Genomic DNA, 24,982 nt, shown 5'->3' with positions numbered 1-24,982 from the left:
TCCAAGGAGCCCAGAGCGGTGTACTACATACTTGAGTTTCAATTTCACAACAACCCTGTGAAGTTGGTTAGGCTGAGAGAGAAGTGACTGGCCCAGAGTTACCCAGCTAGTATCATGGCTGAATGGGGATTTGAACTCAGGTCTCCCCGGTCCTAGTCCAGCACTCTAACCACTACACCATGCTGGCCCTTCCTCTGCCTTAGCCCAGCCCCATCACAAACTGTCCTGTTATGCTATTATAGTCCAAGTTGTAAGAATCTCCTTTTCTGCTGTGTACCTGGGTACAGGAAAATGTGAGTCCTCCCCCACTTCCTGTGGTGGTCCATGAGCCTTGGGACAGGTGGGGTGGTGGGAAAAGGAGCAGCGGACTTTAAAAATGGGGGACTTCCATTGCCAGCAACAGCAGAAGGGTGGTCTGGCACTTGAGCCTACATTCCATACTCTCGTCCAGACCTATGCTATGCCCTCCAGCTGGCCAATGGGCATGCACAGCCACACCCCTGGCTTTCCTTGAAGACAGAGACAAATGCCGAACCCAAGGAAAGCATCTGCCCATGATTTGGAATGCTGGCTGCCAGATTTTCCAGACCATGGAAAGAAACTCCCCCAGATATAGCAACGCATAAGCCTCTGCAGACAAATACTGGACTTGGGAAGAGCACACTATGGAGCAGGTTGGCATAGTGGGTGGGTGGGGGTAGCTGGTGGATGCCTGTACCCTTTGTACCTGGGTGCACTGTAGCCAGGGGCGTAACTAGGTTGGAGTGGGCCCTGAGACAAGATTCTTAAATGCCTCCCCCCCCCCGTCACCGCTTACCTCTCCTTCCTCTGGCCCGATGTCTCTGCTAACTATCCCAACTATTTGCAAGGTATAGATAACACCTTGGGGAGAGCCTCTAAGGGGCTCCTCCAAGGGTGGACTCGTGGAGACAAACAACAAGGAAATAGTGCCAGAACAAGGAGGAGAATTTTTTTTAATAACTTCAAAAGGAAGATCGGGTGGGGGAGAGCCTCTGAGGCCCCCCCCCAAGGCGGGGCCCCCTGAGACAACGGCCTCCCCCTGCCTAATTGTAGTTACGCCCCTGACTGTAGCTGTGTACAGTAGCGACTGAAGAGGGCTCAAATCTTACACATGTAATCTGGTAAGTTACACCTTGGTCAATGGCTATCTATATCTATAACCCTAACCCCTGCTAACTGGGCAAAGAGGCACCTTTTAGCATGGATTTTCTTTATTTAGCAGGGGGAGAGTAACTGGCCCTATCCACCCCCAGCACAGTACCTCCAGTGACTGTTGCTGGTGTCTAGCGTATGTTTCTTTTTATATTGTGAGCCCTATGGGGACAGGGGTCCATCTTATTTGTTGGTTGTTTCTCTGTGTAAACCACCCTGAACCATTTTTTGGAGGTGCAGTATAGGAATTTGAATGAATGAATAAATAAATAAATAAATAAATATATCTGTTAACCGTGTAGGAAAGAAATCAGGAACAAATGAAAAAATTGCCATTTGTCATATTTTTAGAAACTGGATGTTTACAGTTTAGTGTTCATAACCTGCAAGATTCCCCTTTTTTAGCCTACGTTCCAGTAGGCTTATGTGCTCACCCAGCGCGTTCTCTCTCTCTCTCTCTCTCTCAACTTGGCAGTGCCTGGAACAATATAAAACAAATTGAGTTCAGTTGTAGGGACCCATAGGGGGACACCTCGCCAGCATAATTTGTGTTATCAACCACCCCAGTTCAAGATGGCGGATGCGTATATGTTTGGGGTGCAAGTGGGCTAACTTATGAACTGCTCCAGATGGTATAATGATAAATAAATACAATATTTTAAAATTTGTATTTTATACTTGTGGTTCTCAATGCTTTGGGGAAACTACCTGCTTTCTAAGCAAGCCTCACTGGTCTTTTTCAAACTCTTTGTTCTCTTTCTGACATCACCCTCTATGACATCACCTAACTGTCCTCTTAACTGTCAACTGCTCAGAGGTTTCTTGGGAGTCAGTTTCTGCTCTTTCTGAAGCAGTTTCTGGGATCTGGGAGAGTAGCTGCTTCCTCTCTTCTCTGCTTTCCTCTGACAGGGTTAGCAGAACGTTTATTCTCCAGCTGCAGTTAAAGGCTTCAAGGACCCCAACAGGCAACTCCTGGGCACTTTCAGCATCCTGCCAGGGGAGTCGTGCTCATCATGATGGAAGGGGCTTCTCTTCTGGGCTGTGGCCCACTTCATCAAGTGGTGAGTTTCAAGGGAGCCCTGCCCTCCCTCTATTCCCTTTGGAGGAGACTAAGGGGGTTTCTATAACATTTGCTTTATCTGCTAATAGCGGGACCCCTGTTAACCGGGCCTAGAGTTGCCTTTGAATGTTAAGACTCTTCTGTTGGGCACATGGAGACCAATTGTCTCTATTCAGTCCAGCACAGTCTCCCTTCCAGGGTCTCCCTTATGTCAAAATCAGCCCTGCTGACTGGGCAAAGAGGTACCTTTGTGGGTAGTTTCCAATTTCATATTTAGTGGTGGGGCAGGTTGGGGGGAAAGCAACTGTCCCTATTCAACACCTTGGCTGTTGATGGTGTCATGTGTGGGGGTGTAAAGTGTGCCGTCGAGTTGGTGTCTTTGTGGTTGTCTTTGGTGTTTATACAGGAGGTGTTTATCATTGCCATCCTCCGTGCAGTGTGAGATGATGCCTTTCAGCATCTTCCTATATCACTGCTGCCCAATCTAGGTGTTTCTCATAGTCTGGGGAATATACCAGTGGGGATTCGATCTGGCAACCTCTGGCTTGCTAGTCAAGTCATTTCCGCACTGCTCCATTAAGTGGCTACTGTGAGTCCTTCTTGTGGCACGCAGTTTGGACCTCACCCCTGCCCACTGAGCAAAGCACCACTTTGTAAAGTGGTGACTCTCTTCTATTTAGCAGGATGGGGAGCAACTGTCCCCTAATCAATTCAGCATAGCATCCTTCTGGGGCTATTGCTGGTCTCTCTGCTGTGCTGCTGCATAGATTGTGTCCCAATTTCCCTCTGGACAGGGAACTCTCTTCTCATTCCTTTGGCAATGTAAATCACATTGAGAATCCCTTTTGGTTGAAAATAGCCTCTCAACATTTGTAATATTTGTGGATCATGAGTGTGACTGGAAAGAGTTACAAAGTCACACAGTCCCTCCTCCCTGCTTGTGTGCCAGGCTGCACATCACCCATTCCCGGGAACTGTGAGTTAACTGCTTACACAACTGGATGTATCTGTTTTTTCCTTCTATCTATAGAAAAAGAGGCACCAAAACAGGACCATGAAAGATTTGGGGGACAAGTGGTGTTTCCTTTGATCAATCTGGTGTAAGGTCAAGATGCGTAAAGATAAAGCAGGATCCAGCAAGGAAAGAGCGGACTTTGAAAGAAGGTGTAGTAGTCAAGAAGAGAAGAGGTGCATCTGGGGAGGGGAGCGGGTACTAGAAAAAGAGACCCTAACTGGGTAACAGAAGGGAAAAGACATAGCTGGGTTGTGGGGTGGATGACAAGAGAAGAAAAGCCCACTGGGCAGGAACAGTCAGTGAGGGCTTGGGAGCAACCAAGCCAACGCAGATACTTGCTTAGGAGGGATCTTTACAGCTTCCTCAGAAGAACCACAAACAGCCATTTTCTCTGAGAAGAAGGGAGAACCTCTCCTTCCTCCTGCTGTAGCCTCCTGTCTTCCCTGATAGGTCAGAAAAGGTGCCAGATAAGATATTCTGTCTTCTGGTTGTTTGGGGGCTACATGACTCGGCGTCTTCTTCTTGACCAGGAGCTCCAGGCAGCACTTGGGCCGAGCAGAAACTGGCACTTAACAGCTAGTGGGGTGGGCAGTTGGGCACCCACCCATCCACCCAGAGACTAAAAGAAAAAGCTTGCAAAATAACATAAATAAATCCTGGAGACACCTGGGGAAAAGAGAGAGCCTGGCAGGTTGGGCAACCACAGCTTACAAAAACAAAAATTGCCCAAGCACACAGCAGCAGACAGCAAGGGGGTTGCCAAAGGGGAAGGTGGGGAGAACTCTCAGCATCCTTGTTATCAAAGGCACTGAGGGCTGTTACATGTCAGAAGGGGGGGGGGCACAAAGAATTTAAACCCACAGCAGCACCCAGTTAAACCCACTACCACTAGGGCTGCTGGTACAATTTTTAAAATAATAGTAAAATAAGCAGTTGGTAAGGAAAATAAAAAGAGAGCAAGCCAGACACGGGCACAGTCTCTCTGCCACCACTCTCTGCTCTGCTGCAGTCTTCCTCCTCTGATATCCTCTAAGAGTGTGGCTCTCTCTGTTGAGCAGCCCCTTAAATACACTTTGAAACTCCCTCCTTTGGGCTCCCCCTCCCTCCCCCCTCCCCCCAGCCAGTGGGAGCACAGTGGCCCCTGACCACACTTGATTTTGTATGATGACAAGCCAACCAAGGAACAAGGAGATCACAAGCCAATTGGAAGGCAATGCCAGAAAACCAACAAGAAAGGGGAAAACACTAAAACAGCCCTCCAAAATGGCACCCACAATCGCTGCTCGAAACAGCAAACCCACTTGCCGCAAAACTGGTTGGTTCTGGGTTGATCTCGAAGAAGACCCCTTTTTGTAGGGTGTTCTCTGGTGAGAATGAACTGCTTGAAATGCCCTGTTTCACAGCGAACCTTTTCCTGGGCGTTCTGCACATCCCTCGTTAAAACTAAACGTCATTAAGAAAATAAGTCATTTAAGTAGCAGGTCCACAGACGTAATGCTGAAAGTGGTGAGTGAGAGTCCTAGAAAGAGGGACAGTTTTCCCAGTGTCTAAGTACTGTAGACCTTTTCTGCTTCATCATTTCAGCTGATATGTTAAATTGTGTAAGTCTGTCCCTAATTGGTTGCTGTTTTGTTTTGGTTTTATTTGAGAAACTGCTTAGATTGTAATAATGGATAGTACCTAGATGTAATCAAAAGCTTCCTCTGTTTTGTCATTTTCCTACATATATGCCAGAAGGACCAGGCTGCCCATATACTTCCCTGCCCTGAGGAAAATCCCACTATTCACTTCAAAATGAAATTTGACACGATTGAATAGCACTAGTTCAGAAATAAGAATAGTCTATATATTAACGTTGGTATTTCAGGAGATAATGATGAGAGGCTGGCATTTCAGGAGGACCTCCCCACTTCTGCAGCCAGAACCAGGACAGTCCCACCCACCCCCTTCTGCAGCTGGACCAACTTCTGTCCTGACCTCCTTCTGCAGCCAGCCCCGGGACGGCCCCACACCCCCTTCTGCAGCCGGCCCCGGGACAGCCCCGCACCCCCCTTCTGCAGCCAGCCCCAGGACGAACCCACACTCCCCTTCTGCAGCCAGCCCCGGGACAGCCCCGCACCCCCCTTCTGCAGCCGGCCCCGGGACAGCCCCGCACCCCCCTTCTGCAGCCGGCCCCGGGACAGCCCCGCACCCCCCTTCTGCAGCCGGCCCCGGGACAGCCCCGCACCCCCCTTCTGCAGCCGGCCCCGGGACAGCCCCGCACCCCCCTTCTGCAGCCGGCCCCGGGACAGCCCCGCACCCCCCTTCTGCAGCCGGCCCCGGGACAGTCCCGCACCCCCCTTCTGCAGCCGGCCCCGGGACAGTCCCGCACCCCCCTTCTGCAGCCGGCCCCGGGGCTGTCCCGCACCCCCCTTCTGCAGCCGGCCCCGGGGCTGTCCCGCACCCCCCTTCTGCAGCCGGAACCGGGGCTGTCCCGTACCCCTCTTCTCCAGCCAGAACTGGGGCTGTCCAGCACCCCCTTCTGCTTCTGGAACCGGGGCTGTCCCACATCCCCTTTCTGCAGCCAGCCCCAGGACAGCGCCACACCCCCACTTCTGCACACACACAAACACACACACACACACACACAAGCACCGGCTCTGGGCCAGTCATGCCTCCTTCCTGCAACTGGCCACAGTTTAGTCCTGCCCCCCCCGCCCTTGATTTCCCTCAGGGTAGGGATTAAATGGCTCGCCAAGAAACGAGGAGAACTCCTGTAGAAGTAACTACAGCCAGTGAATGCAAGGGAAATGCAGAATCCCCGGAGGATGGGGCAGCTCTAGATGGAGCATCCCAAGAGTGGAAAATGCTGTTGAGATCAACGCTGTTTTACCCAAGGACTTGCCTCACGCCTGAACCATGGTTAAAGTCAGTATCAGTTACTGGTTTTGTAATTTTGTTTTTGAATTGCTCAGTTCCTTTCCCCGTTTCCCCCAATTTGGGTGCAAATTCATGGTGAACCCGATTTGGGGATGGATCCTAAGAAGTCTTGGATGTGCGTGTGTCTAGGGAACAAACTGGGGCTATGCAGAAGGGATTGGCTGCATCCCAGCTCTAATTCTGTGGAGGGCTGGAGAAGACAAGGGAGGGACCAAGCCAGGATGGATGGGGAGCTTGGGAGGGGAGAGTGCCAGTAGAGGTGGGGCAGCCCTACTGGACTCCATGGGACACTGGTGTGCTGCCCTCCACTGCTTCCATTTATATATAAGGTGGGGGGTCTTATGTTGATGGTAAGCCTTTCGTTTCATATATATTTAAAATGTTTCTATCTTTTATATTCAAACTGCGCTTTGTTAGGACACTCTGGGGTGGTGTGCAGCCCATCGGACCCCTTGCAGGGTGTGGCGCATTCTTGTAATTCATTTCAGTAGATCCCAGTTATTAATCCCAAAGTGGGACTCCCCCCAGTTTCTGGGAAGATAAAGCACCCCATTCAGTGCCAGTGCAAGCACCTTTCCACTGCCGGGCGCTTTCCAGATTACAGTTACAACAACCTCCGTAAAATGCTTCAGCTTGGGATCGAATTGACAACGTAATGAAAGGGTGTTGCTCAAGTCCACCAGCAGGGGCAGCAGTCTTTTCTAGTTTGCCCCAAACTCCCTAAAATGGAAAAATACTGCAATCTTTTTACCATGTTGCAGGACTGTAATAAAGCAATAAAATCCGAAAGAAGGCATTGGAAATGTGAATGACACCTTGCTGATAGCACAGAGACTGTGATGTCAATTCACAGGCAATACAAAAGCACGATTTGCAGATCCGTAGTGGCACTGTGATAAGGGTTAATCTGGAAAGCGCCCAGGCTGACCTGTGCAACTAATTCCTGGCAGCTGAACAAGCTTGAGCCTGAGTGTTTTCTTATAGGAAGCACATGGCTCAATCTCTAAACAGAAATACTACTGGCCGGGCAAAAGAAGGGGAAAGGGGTGGTGAGGGAGGGGAAGGAAAGAAGGGGGGAACCTACTCGGCAAGAGAAGGGGGGAAGTGTCGTGTGGGCGGGGGGAGGGTACAAGAAAAAGAGAACCTCACTGGGCAACAGGAGGGGAAAGGCTCGCTGGGCAGGAACAGTCAGAAGGGGCTGCAACCAAGCCCATGTAGACACTTGCTGAGAAGCAATCTGTACAGCTTCCTCAGAAGAACCACAGACAGCCATTTTCTCTGAGAAGAAGGGAGCTTGCTTCAACCACTCCTTCCTCCTACTGCAGCCTCCTGTCTTCCCCGATTGGCCAGGGAAGAGTGGAAGCCATCTTCTGATTGTTTGGGGGAGTCTGACCAGGAGCTCCAGGCGGCATTGGGCGGAGCAGACACTGGCACTCAACAGCTGGGGTCAGGGCAGGTGGGCATCCCCCCTACCCCAAATGTCAAGCTATCCTGTCTACCCAAGCATTGCCCACCTCCCAGAGGAAAAATGTCAAAGTCAATCAATCAAATACAGGCTGTGGCAATCAGCCTGGTAGTTGTTTCTCCTGGGGTGAGGGGGTGGGCAATGCTTAGGGGAGTACCGAAACAATCAGACAGGATAGCTTGACTGGCACCTCTTCTGGCCAACCATGGAAGAGAAGCAGCTACAGCCGCAGGGAGAAGGGGCTAAGCAAGTTCCCTTCTCTTCAGAGAAAATGGCACTTTCGCTCTCTTCTGGTTAAGCTATAGGTTTCCCTTCCTAACAAGTCATAGCAGATCCGCCAATCTGAAGCTCACACTTGTTATCTTTGCCTTCTCTCTCCATCCTACCAGCAAAGGAGCACTTCCCGGAATCCCACTTGGCATTGTTATCGAGGTAAGTGCAGAGGGCGACCTCAGCCAGGTCAGTACACATCAACACTGACAAATCTCCCCTCGTGGGTGAAGGGAATTGTGGGCAGGAAGAGGTTGAGGAGATCAAGCCCGCACCAGATTCCCATTCCCTTTCTGGCTAGGTTCCCCAAAGCCTCAAGTCTATTCCAGGTGTTGGGAGGAGACCAAAGGATCCTTCTGTGTGGAAGGGAGGATACTTTTCCATTCAGAGGAGTTTTGCCTTCACCTCTGAGGCAAAAACCACCCCCTTAACAGGGAGGCATGGTTGCACCGCAATGCTTCACCCCAGGAGTGGAGGCCACACCTTAGTTTACAGAACTCCTTTCAAACTAGTTTCTATAGTTGTGGCCTGAGTTTGCAACTCTTCTCTCTGCCCCATCTCTTGATTCGGAGCCTGGGTGCAAGACCACATCTCCTCCTAGCGCTGCATGCAGTGTGGGGTGCTGGTTTTTTGCATCCATTCCCGACAGGGTATAAGAAACAAGCCTGGGAAACACAGTGGACCATGCTGTGACAGCATCCTTGGTAGGGATGTTCCTGAATCGGCACATCTGAACCAGGCGAATCGTTTCGGTACCTCTCTAATGAGGCGCCAGAATGATGTGAGCACATCCCTTATCCTCGGTCCATAGGGCCATCCAGAGGGATGAGGACATGCTAATGAAAGCAGTCCCCAACCTCTGCTGGCTTTCTGCAGGAACACCTTGGCATCCGCTCACCCCACCGGGTAACAGTGTGGGATTAGCTGGCCGCCTTTTGGGGCCGAGTAGGAATTTTCCCCATCCACCCAGATTGGCCTGGAGGTGGCTGGTTTTTTGCCTACTCTACACTGTTGCACTGGTAGGGGTTTTTGATCTGGCCCATGTTAGGAGCGGTGCCTTTAAATAGAGTAGCCCCTTGGTCACCAGCACCATGATGGTAGGTCAGAGGAGGGGATACGGTGCTGCACCCTAGGGGTGGCAGCTCCACTGTGGCTTGGCTACATTGCAGCTCTCTGTTGAAACTAGGTTAATAAAGTTATCGCCCTAGTTTTAATCCATTTCCTGTGTCGTGTCATTTATTTGGGGGTATGGGTGCAAAGGAACCTCATGTCAGACCTCTTGCAAGATGTTCTCAAGTGGGCCTGAGCAGGATCTCTAGAGCCACAAAGATAAGCTTTGCAAAGAGGCAGGATCCATGAGAAGCAGGATTGCTCATTCTGCCCTAGCAGCACTCTGGGAGCCAGCCCTACCCTCCAAATCCTCCAAAGGAGAGGCTGGTTCATACACTCACACAATTCAGTGGCAAAGCTCTGCATCCAGGCTGCAGGTTGAAGATGGGATTTTAAAATAATAATTTTAAGGGAACTTTCTGGGTGTGGAAACCTAGCATTTTGGGGAGAAGGATCCAACACAAGTGGAAGTGACACAGTCTTCTAAAACGTAACTGCCTGGTTTTGCTGAATGTTTAAGTGGGCAAATATTATCAGAAGACTGTGAGCACTGCAGAAAGAAAGAATTTGGTGATTACTAATAGGAGCCAGCATGAATGTGTCAAGAACAAGTCATGCCAGAGTAATCTCCCCTCCTTTTTCAACCGAGTTCCTAGTTTAGTAGAGCATGGAGATGCTGCAGCCATTGTTGTGTGTCTTGATTTCTTCTACAAAGCCTTTGACACAGCCCCCACAATATCCTTTTTTTTATTTTTGTGGAGGATATGGCCCAAACCTCCATTTTGTTGTAGGTGTGCTTGTTCTTCATTTTGATATGTTTAAAATGGCGGCCTGACCCCCATCTCTTGTTAAGAGTTCCTTATACAAAAGGTTAAGCACACTTGGCCTTTTATCCATCTCAGGTTTGTTTTTTGTGTCTGGAGGTCATTATGTTCCATCTGGTTTGTATTTGCCATGATTGGCTAATCCAGATAACCAGAAAAGGACAGAGTAGAGCCAGGAGTTTAGCAGAAGGAAACACAGGATAGCTTCCCAAACAGGTCAAATGATGGTAAGAGGGAAAGCACATGCCAACACCTGGTGAGGGACCTGGCGTATAGGGGTCTGCATACCCATGCCAGAAGCCTCCGAGCCAAGATGCGTGAGCTAGAGTACTTGGTTACTAATGAAAACATAGATATAGTGGGTGTAACAGAAACCTGGTGGAGTGGTGAGAACCAGTGGGACACAATTATTCCTGGATATAAACTCTATAGAAGGGTCAGGGAGGGGAGGGTTGGGGGAGGAGTGGCACTGTATATCAAAGGAGGGATAGATTCCAATAAGCTGGAAAACCTAGGTGGACCAGAGTCCTCCACAGAATCATTATGGCTAACATTACAAGGACTGAAAGGAAATGTGTTACTAGGGACGTGCTAACGCCCTCTGGCTCAAAGCACTGAGAGTGACCTGGAGTTGGACAAACAAGAGAGGTGTCAAAGAGAGACAGGGCAGTAATAATAGGTGACTTCAACTACCCACACATAGACTGGGTAAATTCACATACAGGTAATGACAGAGAGTCCAGATTTCTAGATGTGCTAAATGACTGTGCCTTAGAACAGTTAGTCACGGAACCAACCAGAGAGATGGTGACTTTGAATTTAATCCCGTGTGGTGCTCAGGATCTGGTGCGAGATGTCAGAATTGCAGAACCATTGGGTAGCAGTGACCATAGTGTGATCCAATTCAGCATGTATGTGAGTGGAGAATTGTCAAGGAAGTCCAACACTGATGTGTTGGACTTCAGAAGAGGAAACTTCTCAAAAATGAGGGGAATGGTAAAAAGGAAGTTGAAAGGGAAAGTCAGGTGGGTCAAATCACTCCAGAAGGCATGGAACTAATTTAAAACCACAGTACTAGAAGCACAGTTGGAATGTATACCAAGGAGGAGGAAAGGTACCACCAAGTCCAGGAGGATGCCAGCATGGCTAACAAGTCCGGGAAGCTCTAAAAGGGAAGAAGACTTCCTTCAGAAAATGGAAGTCCTGCCCAAATGAAGAAAACAGGAAGGAACATAAACTCTGGCAAAAGAAATGCAAGGACACAGTAAGTGGTGCAAAGAGAGAGTTTGAGGAGCATATAGCTAGAAGCGTCAAGGGGAATAACAAAAACTTATTTAAATATATCAGAAGTAGAAAACCTGCCAGGGAGGCGGTTGGGCCCTCCGATGATGAGGGTGTGAAAGGGATTAGTCAGGAGGATAAGGAGATTGCAGAGAAGCTGAATGAGTTCTTTGCATCTGTCTTCACGGCACTGACCATATACCCTCTCCAGAATTGAGTTTTTCAGGTTTAGTGGCTGAGGAACTGGGTGAATTTGATGTGACAAGGGGAGGATGTTCTAAACATTCTTAAAAAGCTAAAAATTAACAAATAGTCAGGGCCAGATGGCATCCACCCAAGAGTTCTGAAGGAACTCAAATGTGAAATTGCCAATCTCCTAGCAAAAATATATAACTTATCCCTACAATCAGGCTCTGTACCAGAGGAATGGAAAGTAGCCAAAGTGACTCCAATTTTCAAGAAGGGATCCAGGGAGAATCCAGGAAATTACTGGCCGGTCAGCTTAACTTCAGTGCTGAGTAAATTGTTGGAAAACATACTTAAGGACAAAATGGTTAAGCATAAAGAAGCACAGGCCTTGTTGAAGGAGAACCAGCACGGCTTCTGCAAGGGAAAGTCTTGCTTCACTAGCCTCTTGGAGTTCTCTGAGTCAACAGGCATGTGGATAAAAGGTGATCTCATTGACACAGTATACTTAGACTTCCAAAAAGCTTTTGATAAAGTTCCCCATCAAAGGCTCTTGAGTAAACTTAGCAGTCATGGAATAAGGGGACAGGTTCATGTGTGGATCGGTAACTGGTTGAAGGACAGGAAACAGAGCGTAGGAATAAATGGACAGTTTTCACACTGGAGGTAGGTAGGAAGTGGGGTCCCCCAGGGATCAATACTGGGACCACTGCTCTTTAATTTGTTCATAAACGATCTAGATGTTGGGATGACCAGTGAAGTGGCCAAATTTCCAGATGACATTAAGCTATTTAGGGTAGTGAAATCCACAACAGATCGTGAGGAACTCCAAAAAGATCTCTCCAAACTGGGTGAGTGGGCGACAAAGTGGCAAATTCAGTTCAATGCTGGCAAGTGTAAAGAGATGCACATTGGGGCAAAAACCCACCAACTTCACATATATACTGATGGGATCTGAGCTGTTGGTGACTGACCAGGAGAGAGATCTTGGGGTTGTGGTGGACAGCTCATTGAAAGTGTCATCTCAGTGCGTGGCAGCTGTGAAAAAAGCTAATTCCATGCTAGAAGTCATTAGGAAGGGGATTGAAAAGAAAACTTCTAATATTATAATGCCCTTATACAAATCTATGGTGCGGCCACATCTTGAGTACTGTGTACAGCTTTGGTCACCATATCTTAAGAAGGATACTGTAGAACTGGAAAAGGTGCAGAAGAGGGAAACCAAAATGATCAGGGGCCTGGAGCACTTTCCTTATGAGGCAAGGCTACAGCATCTGGGGCTCTTCACCTTGGAAAAGAGGCAACTAAGGAGATACATGATCTAAGTGTATAAAATTATGCATGGAGTAGAGAGGGTAGATAGAGAGAAATTGTTTTCCCTCTCTCACAACACTAGAACCAGGGTAGCCGTGACCATCATGTGATCCAATTCAACATATATGTGAGTGGAGAATTGTCAAGGAAGTCCAACACTCGTGAAACTGAAGGTTGGGAAATTTAGGACAGACAAGCGGAAGTACTTTTTCACACAGTGCATAATTAATCTATGGAATTCCTTGCTATGGGATGTGGTGATAGCCAGAAGCTGTGATGGCTTTAAAAAAGGGCTTAGACAGATTCATGGAGGACAGGCTACATCATATATGAGTTCAAACAAGCTGTATACAAAAGATTTAAAATAGGACCTGAATTTTTAAGGAAAACTGCAGCCTAAACCACGGAAGTCTTATATTGAATTGGTACCCAGTTATTGCATTTGTTGAAGAAGAGTAGACACCCTGGATAAAATGGCTGAATTAATTGTGAATGCTCAATTTGATTCTCAGCAACGCCAAGAGTGTAAATAAAAATAAAATCTTTGGCACCAGAAACAGTAAAAATAAAAATAAGATTTGGCACCAGAAACAGTTAGAGAGCAACTTAGCTGATCAATTGGTGCTTAATAGGGAAGAATCGTCTTTTAGATATGGCAAATCTGAGGTAAACAGAAAGTCAAACTGCTCTGGTTCAACAGAAAAACTAGTAAATAAATAGGAAAAATCCTTTACCAATGAAAGGTTTGGGGTTCAGAAACCTTTTCTAAGGACAAAAGACAGTGATACAAAATGCTTCAAATGTGGGGAAAGGGGGCATATGAAAGCTGATTGTTATTTTAGAAAATCTGCTCATGAAATGAAGCCTGAACCACAAACAGAGATACCTCACTAAATTAGAGAGCGGTGTTCACAAGTGCAGGGTCATCAGTATTACTAACTGTGAGGAGGTAAAATATCATCTAAGAGAACCTATATTGGTGGGTCAGCAAACCATTTTAGAAATGATTGATACAGGCACTACTAAGGACACATTTGACTTCATGCAAACAAATTCACTTCATTTTCTTTTTTTTAAAGAATTCTTCTGCCAAATTTGTTTCACTTCTGGAAACACATATAGGATTGTAACCGGTATTGTTGTGTTTACTGGTTCAATCAGTATATCTTTTCTTCCACATCAACCTGCCCATATCCTGAGATCAACTTCATAGGCTTTCCGCAAAGTGCCCCCATTATCTGAGGTAGGGCAGGTGGTGACAGGAGAGAGGATCTTCTCAGCTGAATTCCACCTATGGAATTCCCTTCCCAGGGAGACTTACCTGGTGTGCATCTTATTATTCTTTTTGTGCCAGGCAAATACATGTTATTCTCCCCGATTTTTAAAATTTGAACTGCAGTTTTAATTGGTTTTTGGACATTTGTATTTTAAAATTGTAATTGCATTGCTCTGTTATTCCACAACCACCCCTTTGTAAATGACCTGGAAATTTGACTGCTTAAAAATCCCTTTAAATCCCTTTTTGTAGCTTAAAAATCCCTTTAAATAAAAGCATACATAAATACAACTTGCTATTGTGTTCTGCATTGTGTGAATAGAATTCACAGAATTCTAGTACGCCTTGGACAAGAGGTGTTGGTTGCAGCAATCAAGTGGATGAATCAAGTGGATGTGGACCTGTCCTACAAGTAACATAAAGAAAAAGAAACATGATGCTGCTGAACATAAGCAGTCTTAGGTCATGAATTAAAACAATTAGTATCCTAACAACAAAATATAATGGGGCTATTCTCACGATCAGGCAAAATTGGGCTGGGGAGCAGGGGCATAGCAAGGTTGGAGTGGGCCCAGAGACGAGATTTTGAAATGCCCCCCCCTCCCCCAAAGTCCAGGGCCTCCGCACACCCCAGGCCCCCAAGGATTTAAGTCTGATATTTCAAAATAAGTATGCTGCCTAGAAATACATTTCACTGAACACACACACACACACACACTTCACAATATATAGTGATATATATTGAATACTATATATTTGCGCTACTTTTAATGCCTAGAACACACTAGAAACACTAATTATTAAAATGGGACCCTCGCTGCAGATTAGCAAAGGAGACTTTCAACCATGCAGGGTGAGCCTATGTATGTTTTCTTAGAATTTTGAACAAATTCAGTAAAGTTTGATGGCAGGAGGTTTTTCACAGGAGGCTTTTAAAGCCCTTTAATACACATCCCCTCTGGAATGGAGGTGCTGCATTCCCATGTTGGCCAGACTGAAGTCCCTGCGAGTTATTGGGGAGCAGTTCACACACAAGAAAAATAAAATAAAATAAAAGCACCACACATGCTTCATAGTTCTCACTCAGACCTTCTGGGTTGCAAAACAACTTGAGTATAAGTGCATTTATAAATGAATGAATGAATACATACATACAATATTGTTTGTTCCAGAAGTTTGTATAATTTTCTGCCATGAAACAAGCCACTTATAGGACTTTTTAGATAGTTTTTTTTAAGCCAGCAAATTTTCCCAGCTGTTTTAAATTAAATTAAATATTCAGAGACTTCTCAGTCTCTCCCCCCTCCCTATCAAAGCCCTATGGCAAGCAGATCCCTATATATGGGCGGGTATGTGTGACCACAAAAAGGAGTTCACATTCTACCTGGAAAATGCTGGGCTGGGCAGAGGGTCTGCTGCAGAGAGCTGTGGGGGCTACTCTGCCTGCCTGCCTGCCTCCTTCCTTGCTTGGGGCCTCCCTGCAGGCCTACTCCAGTCCAGGCTTCACTGAGGCCTACACGGAGGCCTCCCTGGAAGCCCCGCCCACCCACCGATCAGTTGAGAGGCGGGGAGAAAAGGAGCTCTTTGCCCGCAGCTTGCCTGCTTCTTAGATTGCCGGCCAGGAGGAGAAGCAGGAGAGAGGGCAAACAGGGCAAGTGGCTGAGGGGCCTTGGGGCTGGACAGGGGGCAATGGGGAGTCATGTGAGGTGTCTCTGGGGGCCCCCCCAAGGCAGTGGGGCCCCCAGGCAACCACCTCCCCTTGCCTAATAGTAGTTACGACCCTGGCAAGAGTGTCAGCCGCACAGCAAGGTTAAGAAAGTTGCTTCTTTGTACCATAAGTACATAGCAAATAAAAAAGCTTAAACCATGAGTGGCCAACAGTAGCCCAAGAAGTGAGTACGCCTGGACAGGAATCCAAGGGCCCACGAGTTTGCCTCTGACTTAGAGCCAGGCCTACACTCCTGCCTGCCTCTTGCTGGCATCCACCTCATGGTTCAGTAAGCTAGAGGCAAAACTACTTCAAAGCAAGGGAGGCTTCGTATTTGCTCTAACACACACTGGACTGGCATAATCTCATACTTCAGATGACTTGTAGCATACTTACCAGAAAGAGTGGCTAAGATTATACTGGTTGTATTTTAAGGTTTCTTTTTCTAGAGCAGGGGTGGGGAACCTTGGCCCTTATTGTGGTTGGGGATGGTGGAAGTTGTAGTTCAAAAACAGCTGGAGGGCCAAGGTTCCCCAACCCTGTTCTAGAGGATGCAATGCTCCAAAAGAGGATAGTTGGTTTACAAAGATTAGCCTTTTAAAAGGGGGCAAAAGGAAATACAATTTTGCTGGCTATGACTACTGTTTGCAGGTGGCAGGGGGTAGAGCAAAAACAAAGTTTCCATTTAAAGACTGTTTCTTCATATTAAGTTTTCTCTTTCAAATCATGGCTAGGACTTGAACCAGGCATAAGAACTGTATTCTGCTGAGTCCTGTACATTGCAGAAGAGGAGGCGGGTGGGGTGGGGTGGAGAGCGTGCGCGCGCACATGCACACTCAATTGTAGGGCTTACAAAACCTTTCCTAAAAGTTAAGGCATAGAGTATATCAAAAGGGACCGAGAGAGAGAGTGTGCGTGTTTGAGTATGGATACCCCCTTGGCAGTTACCAGCCCTCCTGTCTTTACCAAACTTGGCTGCAACAGAGGAATGTCAGTGGTTGCCTAGGAACTATCACACTCATTCTCCTCTCCCTCCCTCTGAAGAGGAGACCACCTCTTTAAAAATAAGAAGAGCAACAGAAACACAAAATTTGTATGGTGGGGAGGAAGGGAACTACGTATCTGCGATAAGTACCTGTAAAGTATGCTCTAAGTGTTACTGTTTACAAGGAATACACTGCTGCCAGCTGAGAAATGTAGCTGTTTCCTCAGGGGTGTAGCTCCAATTGGACAAGGGATTGGACAAGATCTCTCCAATTGGACAGAGACACAAACATCCTGGGCCGCTGAGGGAGCGGTGCCTGACAGCTGGGTGACAGCTTGCTCTGTGCTCTCCCCCTCTTGCCTCTCTGGAGGCAGTGGCTGGTGGTGGGGCATCTTTGTCCCAGAGCCCACTCCAACCTTGTTACAGCCATATCTTCTTTCATGTGAACTGAAGGACAGAGTAAGAGAAGGGTAAACAGATGCAGTCGATAAGCATCTGTGACCAGGGAACGCCCTTGTCACAGTATGGAACCTATATCACCATTTCACCTGGGATGTCACAAATTTCAACTACAAACTATAAGCTGAAGATGGCCTCCTTACCTTCTACGGTTCTTATGAAGTGGATTCTTCCCTTCAAGAAAGGTGATCCATGAGGTGCAAGGGGCTGCTTTCAGAAGATCCCCTCAATCTTTGGAGCAGCTTTTGAGGGCGGCATGGGGGCTGCCACTGGAAAGGGGACACTGAAAAGCCTTCTGTGTGAGTATAGTAGAGCATGCATGGCCCTTGGGATCCCAGTCAAGAGGATTGAGACTGGAGTGTAGGTCTATAGATGAATGAGAAATCCAAGAACTATGGGATTTAAGTTCTATAGATATTCTCCTAACAATATCACAGTTTTTAAAAACAACCAAAGTTTCAGAAACTGCAAAACAATTTAGCTTCAACATGGCAATATATTTTATTATCATGTGGAAGATGTAAAATATAAAGGCAAATAATATCAAATACAAAATACTGCAGGGTTCTGTTCAAAAGAAGATGAGAATAAACTATACTTGAAAAACAAACAAACACACACTACCTATTTACAGATTTTACTGTGAAAAAATCTTTAGCAGATATTGGATTTTTCTTTTCAAATGAGAAATCCCAAATTAATGTATTCAGTAGTAAATGAGTTGAAAACCATTACCATTGCAAAGCAAACTACAACTTAAAATACAATTAGCCAGAAATAAAAACAAACACATATAAATACCAGTGTTAAGATGAAGTATTTGGTATAACAAAAATGTACTTCATGTATGGAGACGCAAGATGTCTATTTGCAGATATTAAGATACAAAAATAAGTGTTCCTTCCTCATCTCAGACATATCTCAATTCAAAATTTGAATCCCCAAAGCAATGCTTTTGCTTATTTTACTCTATTTAAATCAAAACAAAGTATTTTGAAACACAGGATAAAATGTTTGGAACAAGAAGATACAGTATTTTAACACTGCTCAGAAAACTGGCTTATAAAGCATTGATGACTGACCAATTAGGCCTTTACACTGAAAGTTTACAGATGCTCTTATGGTTTTAATATTGCAAGTTTTATCAAACTGAATACACTGACTCTTCAAAATAGTTAACTGTTCCAATGGAATATTACCACAGAGGTATTCCAATAACAGGCTCAGTAGACTGGAGGAATATTTGAAATCTAGAGCCACTTTTCAAGTAACCGTAATCTTCATTCCTGTTACTACAGGGTTTCTTCAAACGTTGCCATAACGTCACTCTGAAAATTCATATCAATGGTGCCTGCCATCTGTTTTTTAAAAAAATGAAAACACATTTATTACATTGATATTCCACCTTTCTTCCATCATGGAGCTCATGGGATTCTTGGGTGGTCTCCAAACTAGCCTGAGGAGAGTTGGCCAGCTGTGAGATGGTACCTTCAGGTGGTGGCTTAGCAGTGGTCAGGGGATGCTGACCACTGCTGTTTGCCTCCGTTGTCAGTTGCTGCTTCTGCTCCTCCCATGCTCCCTAGATTTAAAGAGGAGGAGAAGAATGGTGTGCAAGAGGAAGTGTGGAGGGGAAATGTGGTTCTCTCCTTTAGATTTTCTTCCATTCCATTCTTCTCTTCATTTTTAAATCCAGAGAACATGACAGGAAAAGAAGCAGTAATGCCACCACTGGGTAAGGGAGGGGATAGCATCTGGTGCAGCAAAGCATCACATGCTGCCACATGAAGCAGGGATGGTGGCAGCACTCCCTGCTTCAGATGTGGGCCAATCTTGGGCCGTTCCCAAGACCTAGACCTATTTAATTTAGCTTCAACAAAGTGGCTGTATCATGTGCCCTCAGACTATGCCCTGGGACTGCAATCCTGTGTACTCTTAGGGCTGCAATTCTCCACACACATACCTGGGAGTAAGTTTCAGCAGAACGTGCTTCTGAGGGCTAGCTCCAAATTCTATAGATTATTGTATGAGGACCTGTTTATTTTATGTTCTTTTAAAATAGCACTTGCACTGGTTCCGATCCAGATTAGAACCACAGCAGAGGCAAAGGGTTAAAGTTCTTCTCCCTGCCACTGCTGTTCCAAACAGGGCCCCTTGTTGCTCCTATTTATATATAACACACAAACAAGTAAACAAATATACATGCAGGCCTCAATTATGCAATAGGTTTATCATCTAGTTTGGCACTGAGTAAAGGTATTTAAAATGTCAGCTTTCCAGTGGTATGCAAGGTATGCGGGGATTATTATTATTATTTTTACATTTATATCCCGCTGTTCCTCCAAGGAGCCCAGAGCGGTGTACTACATACTTGAGTTTCTCTTTCACAACAACCCTGTGAAGCAGGTTAGGCTGAGAGAGAAGTGACTGGCCCAGAGTCACCCAGCTAGTTTCATGGCTGAATGGGGATTTGAACTCGGGTCTCCCCGGTCCTAGTCCACCACTCTAACCACTACACCACACTGGCTCTCTTTATGTAGTTATGGATTAACCATAACTACAAGCAAAGCTAAAATGGCAGGCCCTTGTTGAAGCCCCACCGCCACACACACACCCCACATCAAGTTCAACCTATCACAGGTCATTATGTGCATTTCCCCACCCCCATCAGCAGCATGCAAAAATGATGACTCATGTGTGGAAAACCAGGTTGTCATGATATAAGGATACAAAGGTAAATTAAAGGGCATATGATACAGCCATTTTGTTGAAGCTAAGTAAGTCAAGGTCTGGTTAGTGTCTGGATGCAAGAGCACCTGGAACCCTATATTACTATTACATTATTATTTATACACTGCTTCTCAAAGGAAAAATTCTCAAAGTGGCTTACACAGAAGAAGAAAAAACACACAGTAAGAAGATGGTGATTCCCTGTCCCCAAAGGGCTCACAGTCTAAAAAGAAACACCAACAGCAGTGACTGGAGGAATGCTGTGCTGGGGTTGAATAGGGCCAGTTGCTCTCCTCTTGCTTAATATAAAGAGAGTCACCACTTTGAGAGGTACTTCTTTGCCCAGTTAGCAGGAAAACACCATCAAGTTCTATCAACACTATCAATGACAGAAGTCTGCTGGGATATACATATAATGAATACAATAAAGAGGAAAACATTGAATGTGGCAGCTGTTTTCAGACATCTTTCTAACTTGTAATCCTGCCCTAAACAATAAGAATATTTTCTGAATTAAACTATATATTACTCAATATGCATAGCAATCAGTCGCTATTTTGTGGCATACCATGGAGACAAAGCATTCCATGTCACCCAACCTCTATTTCTAAGCTAGCTCCTCACAGCCAGCTTTAGTCAATAAATTTCCATTAACTTCATTTGAAGTCAGCTAAGCTATTGGAGCAGATCCTCAGCTGTTGCATTGTGTTCAGGGACCAATGCTGATTAAGCTGATTTGTGTGTCAATTACTTACCGCTTCTCTCCTCCTGCGTTCTTGCTCCAGTTTCCTTGCCAAATTACGGTCTACAACAAGACTTTGTGGTGAATGTAGCTGCTCTTTTGTAGATGGTTCTCCTTTCAGAGGTGAACAACTTGCTTTGATTGAAGTTTCTCCATTGTTTCTATTTATTTTTTTTTAAAAAGTAGTAATTTTTGTTTCCTTACAGATTCAAATATACAGGCCTTAAGTGTACAAAAGCAATTGCTGACTTATAATCAGCTGTTATTTAGTGCAGTGGACTCCCAAATGGTGTGTCTTGAAAATTTAAGTGTATAGGTACACATTCATTCTATGTGTGTTGGAGCAGAGGGGTTCCAGGCAACACTCATTCTGTTCCCCACAAATACAGAGGCAGTAATATCTTGAGGGAGGTAGCAAGGATGCACTAGAAGTCCCTGACATAGCCCACACTACAGCTGACAGAATCATCACCATCGCTCAGAAAGCACAGTCCCAACGCTGACTGACGAAGTGCAACAGGACTCTGCGTATTTACTCTGGAAGTAAAGCTCCCACTGGCACCAATGGAAGTTTCCCTCATGGGGGAAGTTGGGCCTGAACTGGACATGTGGTTAAGGTTTTCCCCCCACCACCACAATGGTCCTTATCCAGATCATTCTCCTACCCTCTACAGATGACATTTAACAAAATAGATCCCTGGCATGCAAAGGCAAAGTACACATTACATTAGAATACAGAGTTTGGCCCTGGAAAACAACTGGGCTATTTTGCAGACACAAGGGATGTGTGGCCATTGTTATGGGAACAGAAGGAGAAAATATTAAGCACAGCCCACTTCCCAAATAGTGAGGAGTCCAGTGGTAGTGCTAAAAGGTATAGCTATGAGGGCAATGGAGATATATTACAAAGATGCTATAGATGTTTTATTCACAAAATAAGAACAAAGTGAAACAGCAACAAAACAAATGCTGAAAACAGTGCTCAAATCACATGCTTAAATCACATGCCTGCTTAAATTACATAGCAGCCACACCTCCCACTTCTTGTTGCAGTCTTCTTAGTTACTGATTTTAGACATCCACAGGGGGGCATGATTCAGCTAAAACTGGGAGGGGAATTCTGGTGGTTGTGGATTTTATTAGGGGCCTCCTACTTCCCCCCTCAAAATCCAAGCATTGCTCTGAAATAATTCACTGATCTTCCAAATTCCTCAAGGCAACCACATGGGCCCTGGTGTCTCCCAAGGTACTTTCAGTTCCACTAAGGACTGCATGAAGGAACTTAATAGGAATTTTCAGAAAGCTGTTAGAAGAGACAAGCAGCAGTACTACAACGCCGTCTGTAAAGACCTTGAGGATGGAAATAGAAACAGAAAAACAAGGCAAGTTTTTCAAGAGATCTCTGAACTCAGAAGGAGGTTCCAACCTCGAATTAGTATGTTAAGGGATGCTGAAGGACAGATAGTAACTGATTCAGAGAAGATCAAACAGAGATGGATGGGGTATATTGCAAAACTGTACAACAAGTACGTCAACATCCAAGATACTGTAGAAGATATTCCCTACTTGCAAGAACCTCTAGCACAGGAAGATTACCAAATTGGAAGGCTACAGGAACTGATGGAATAGCTACAGATATACAGCAAACAACAGAAGAAGAATCAGTCAAGGCTCTAACCAAACTATGCCAGCAAATTTGGAGAACGACACAGTGGCCAACAGATTAGAAGAGGTCAGTCTACATACACAAGAAAGGATGCTTAACAGGTTGCACAAACCATTGCACAATATCCTAAATTTCACATGCTAGCCAAATAATGCTCAGGATCATCCAACGCAGATTAGAGCCCTTCGTGGAAAGGGAAATGCCAGATGTTCAAGATGGTTTCAGAAAAGGCCGAGGAACAAGAGACATCCTTGCTGGTGCACACTGGATAATTGAGAAAGCCAAAGAATGCCAAAAAGAAGTCAATATGTGCTTTATTGACTACATAAAAGTCTGTGATTGTGTTGACCATGTCAAGTTACAGAATATCCTTAGGAAAATGGGCGTCTTAACATCTCATGAGAAACCTATACACAGGACAAGAAGCCACAGTGCATAAGGAACATGGTGGAACAGACTGTTTCCAGACCGGCAAAGTAAGACAAAGTAAGACCGGCAAAGTAAGATAAGGCTGTCTACTTTCTCCTTATTTATTCAACTTATATGCTGAACATATACTGAGAGAACCTGGATTGGAAGAAGATGAGCATGGTTTTAAAGTTGGAGGAAGAAACATCAATACCCTGAGCTACACTGATGACACCACTCTGATAGCTAAGAATGCGGATGATTTGCAAGCTCTAGTAATGAAAGTCAAGGAGCACAGTGAAAAAATGGGACAATGACTAAATGTAAAGAAGACTAAACTAATGACAACGGGTACAGCAACCAGCCTCAGAATTGACAATGAAGACATTGAAGTGGTGGATAGCTTCTGCCTTTTAGGATCGACCATCAACAGTAAAGGATCCAGCAGTCAAGAAATACACCGCAAACTAGCACTTGGTAGGGTTGCAATGAAGGCCTTGGAAAGGATATTTTGATGCTGTGACATGTCTATACCCATAAAGATTGGAATTGTTCGTACCATGGTTTTTCCCGTGACACTCTATGGATGTGAAAGCTGGACTTCGAAGAAGCAGGACAGAAAAAGTATTGATGCTTTTGAGCTTTGGTGCTGGAAAATACTTGAGGATACCATGGATAGCCAGGAAAACAAACAAATGGATCACAGAACAAATCAATCCAGAATTTTCATTCGAGGCACAAATGACTAGGCTCAAACTATTATACTTTGTACACATTATGTGAAGACCCAGCTCCCTTGAGAAGTCCATAATGCTGGGGAAAGTTGAAGGAAAGGGAAGAAAAGGACAACCAGCAGCAAGGTGGATGGACTCAATTACAGCAGCAGTGAATGCACCACTGGAGAGACATTGAAGACCAAGTTGAAAACAGATCATCCCGGAGATCATCTATCTATGTGGCTGTTAAGAGTCAATACCAACTTGATGGCACTTAAGCAATCAAGGACTCAGTTTGGAATGCTCTCTGACTCCAAATTCAAATCTCAACTTCTTCTGCCTCCCTCCTTCTTTCTCTTCCCTCCAAGTGTCATGGGTGTCACATTCCAAAGGCTGCTGAAGAAAAAGCCATTAAAGCCTGTTGTCTCCCATCACCCATCAAGTTTGCAGGCAAAACTACAACATTCATGCTAAATTAAGTCCACCAAAAAGACATATCAAAGCAGAGAGGTAAGTGTGCTTTGTTTAATCCATAAAGCTTTCTAAGTCTCCAAAGTCTGAGAAACAGCAAAATAAGAGTTAGTTGTTGAAACATGATATCTTTGTTTATACCTGTGTGGCGTGGACACTTTGGAAAGCATAACCTTATGTTTTACTTTAAATTTGTTGCCTCCGACGGAGTCACACGGTTTACCACAAGTGCTTGTTTCAACCAACAATCTTTCTGCAGTTGTCTAATATAAACATGAGCATATAAAAGAAAATCAGGCTAACCTTGAAAATGTTATTCAGTAGACTGTGGTGTTGTACCAGTACGGTGACTTGCTACCAGCTTTAATTATTTCCCCTCAAATAGGAATCAATTCCACATAGCCACTAAGCAACCCAGTTGGCAGCCACTCAATATGAAGTTAGTTAAACAGACATGTGAAATACAGCCTTTCAGTTTAATTATATGAATTACAAACCTCTCTTTTTCCTGAGGGAGGCTTTTCAGTCTCCTCTCAGCGTGCTCCAATTGCCTTTTTCGCTCCTTTGCCCACTCACTCTCTTCTCTTTCTAGCGCAGCTTTTTGGAACTGTCTGAAGCTTTCCTTGGAGGATTTGATTGAGACTGGAGCAGGTATCATTTTACCTAAACTTGTCCAGGAATCTGCATGCTTGACTTTTATGTCCTGAAATTAAAACAGGTGAGATCTATCAGCTCTAAGGACAAGCAAATACCAGCTTTCCACTTCCGACAGGACTGAAATACAAGGTATAATAGGATATTGTCTATGGGTTGCTAAGTTTGCCTGGTTAGCAAAATTAGCAACTGGGCAAAGAGGAAGCTTTCAAAGTGTGATATTCTTTATGTCTGGCAGTGGGGGGGGGGTGGGGGCAGCTGTCCCTATTCAGTCCCAGAACAGTATTCCTCTAGTGGCTGTTGCTGGTCTCTACTTTGTGTTTTCTATTGTGAGCCCTTTGCAGACAGGAAACCATCTTATCTTTCCCCCCCTATGTAAACTGCATTGAGAATATATATATATATAATAGTGTAGTGTGGAGTACTTTAAAAAATTGTTCTTCCATTATATCTTTATGAACTCACCAGATACAAGAGTTTGCTTTGATTTAGGACTGACATATGTGATTGGCCGTACTATAAAGCAAGGTGAAGCAGGCAGCTTCACGTGGCA

General features: G+C 45.4%; 1 protein-coding gene across 3 annotated transcripts in view; it reads right to left on the bottom strand.

Moving 5' to 3' along the window:
* Nucleotides 1-17,521: 17,521 nt before the first annotated feature.
* BRDT (bromodomain testis associated) overlaps nt 17,522-24,982 on the bottom strand; it is a 93,727-nt gene continuing 86,266 nt past the window's right edge. For all 3 annotated transcript variants that reach the window (XM_053248953.1, XM_053248952.1, XM_053248954.1), the window contains 3 exons: nt 24,273-24,478; nt 20,528-20,675; nt 17,522-18,403 (listed from right to left, as the gene is read on the bottom strand). In XM_053248953.1, the coding sequence (XP_053104928.1) occupies nt 18,338-18,403; nt 20,528-20,675; nt 24,273-24,478 (420 nt within the window). In that variant the 3' untranslated portion in view covers nt 17,522-18,337. The remainder of the gene's footprint in view (nt 18,404-20,527; nt 20,676-24,272; nt 24,479-24,982) is intronic.

Source organism: Hemicordylus capensis, chromosome 4, assembly GCF_027244095.1.
Source record: "Hemicordylus capensis ecotype Gifberg chromosome 4, rHemCap1.1.pri, whole genome shotgun sequence".
Classification (NCBI taxonomy): domain Eukaryota; kingdom Metazoa; phylum Chordata; class Lepidosauria; order Squamata; family Cordylidae; genus Hemicordylus; species Hemicordylus capensis.
Note: the sequence above shows the minus strand (reverse complement) of the source record. Positions and strands in the feature narration are given on the sequence as shown.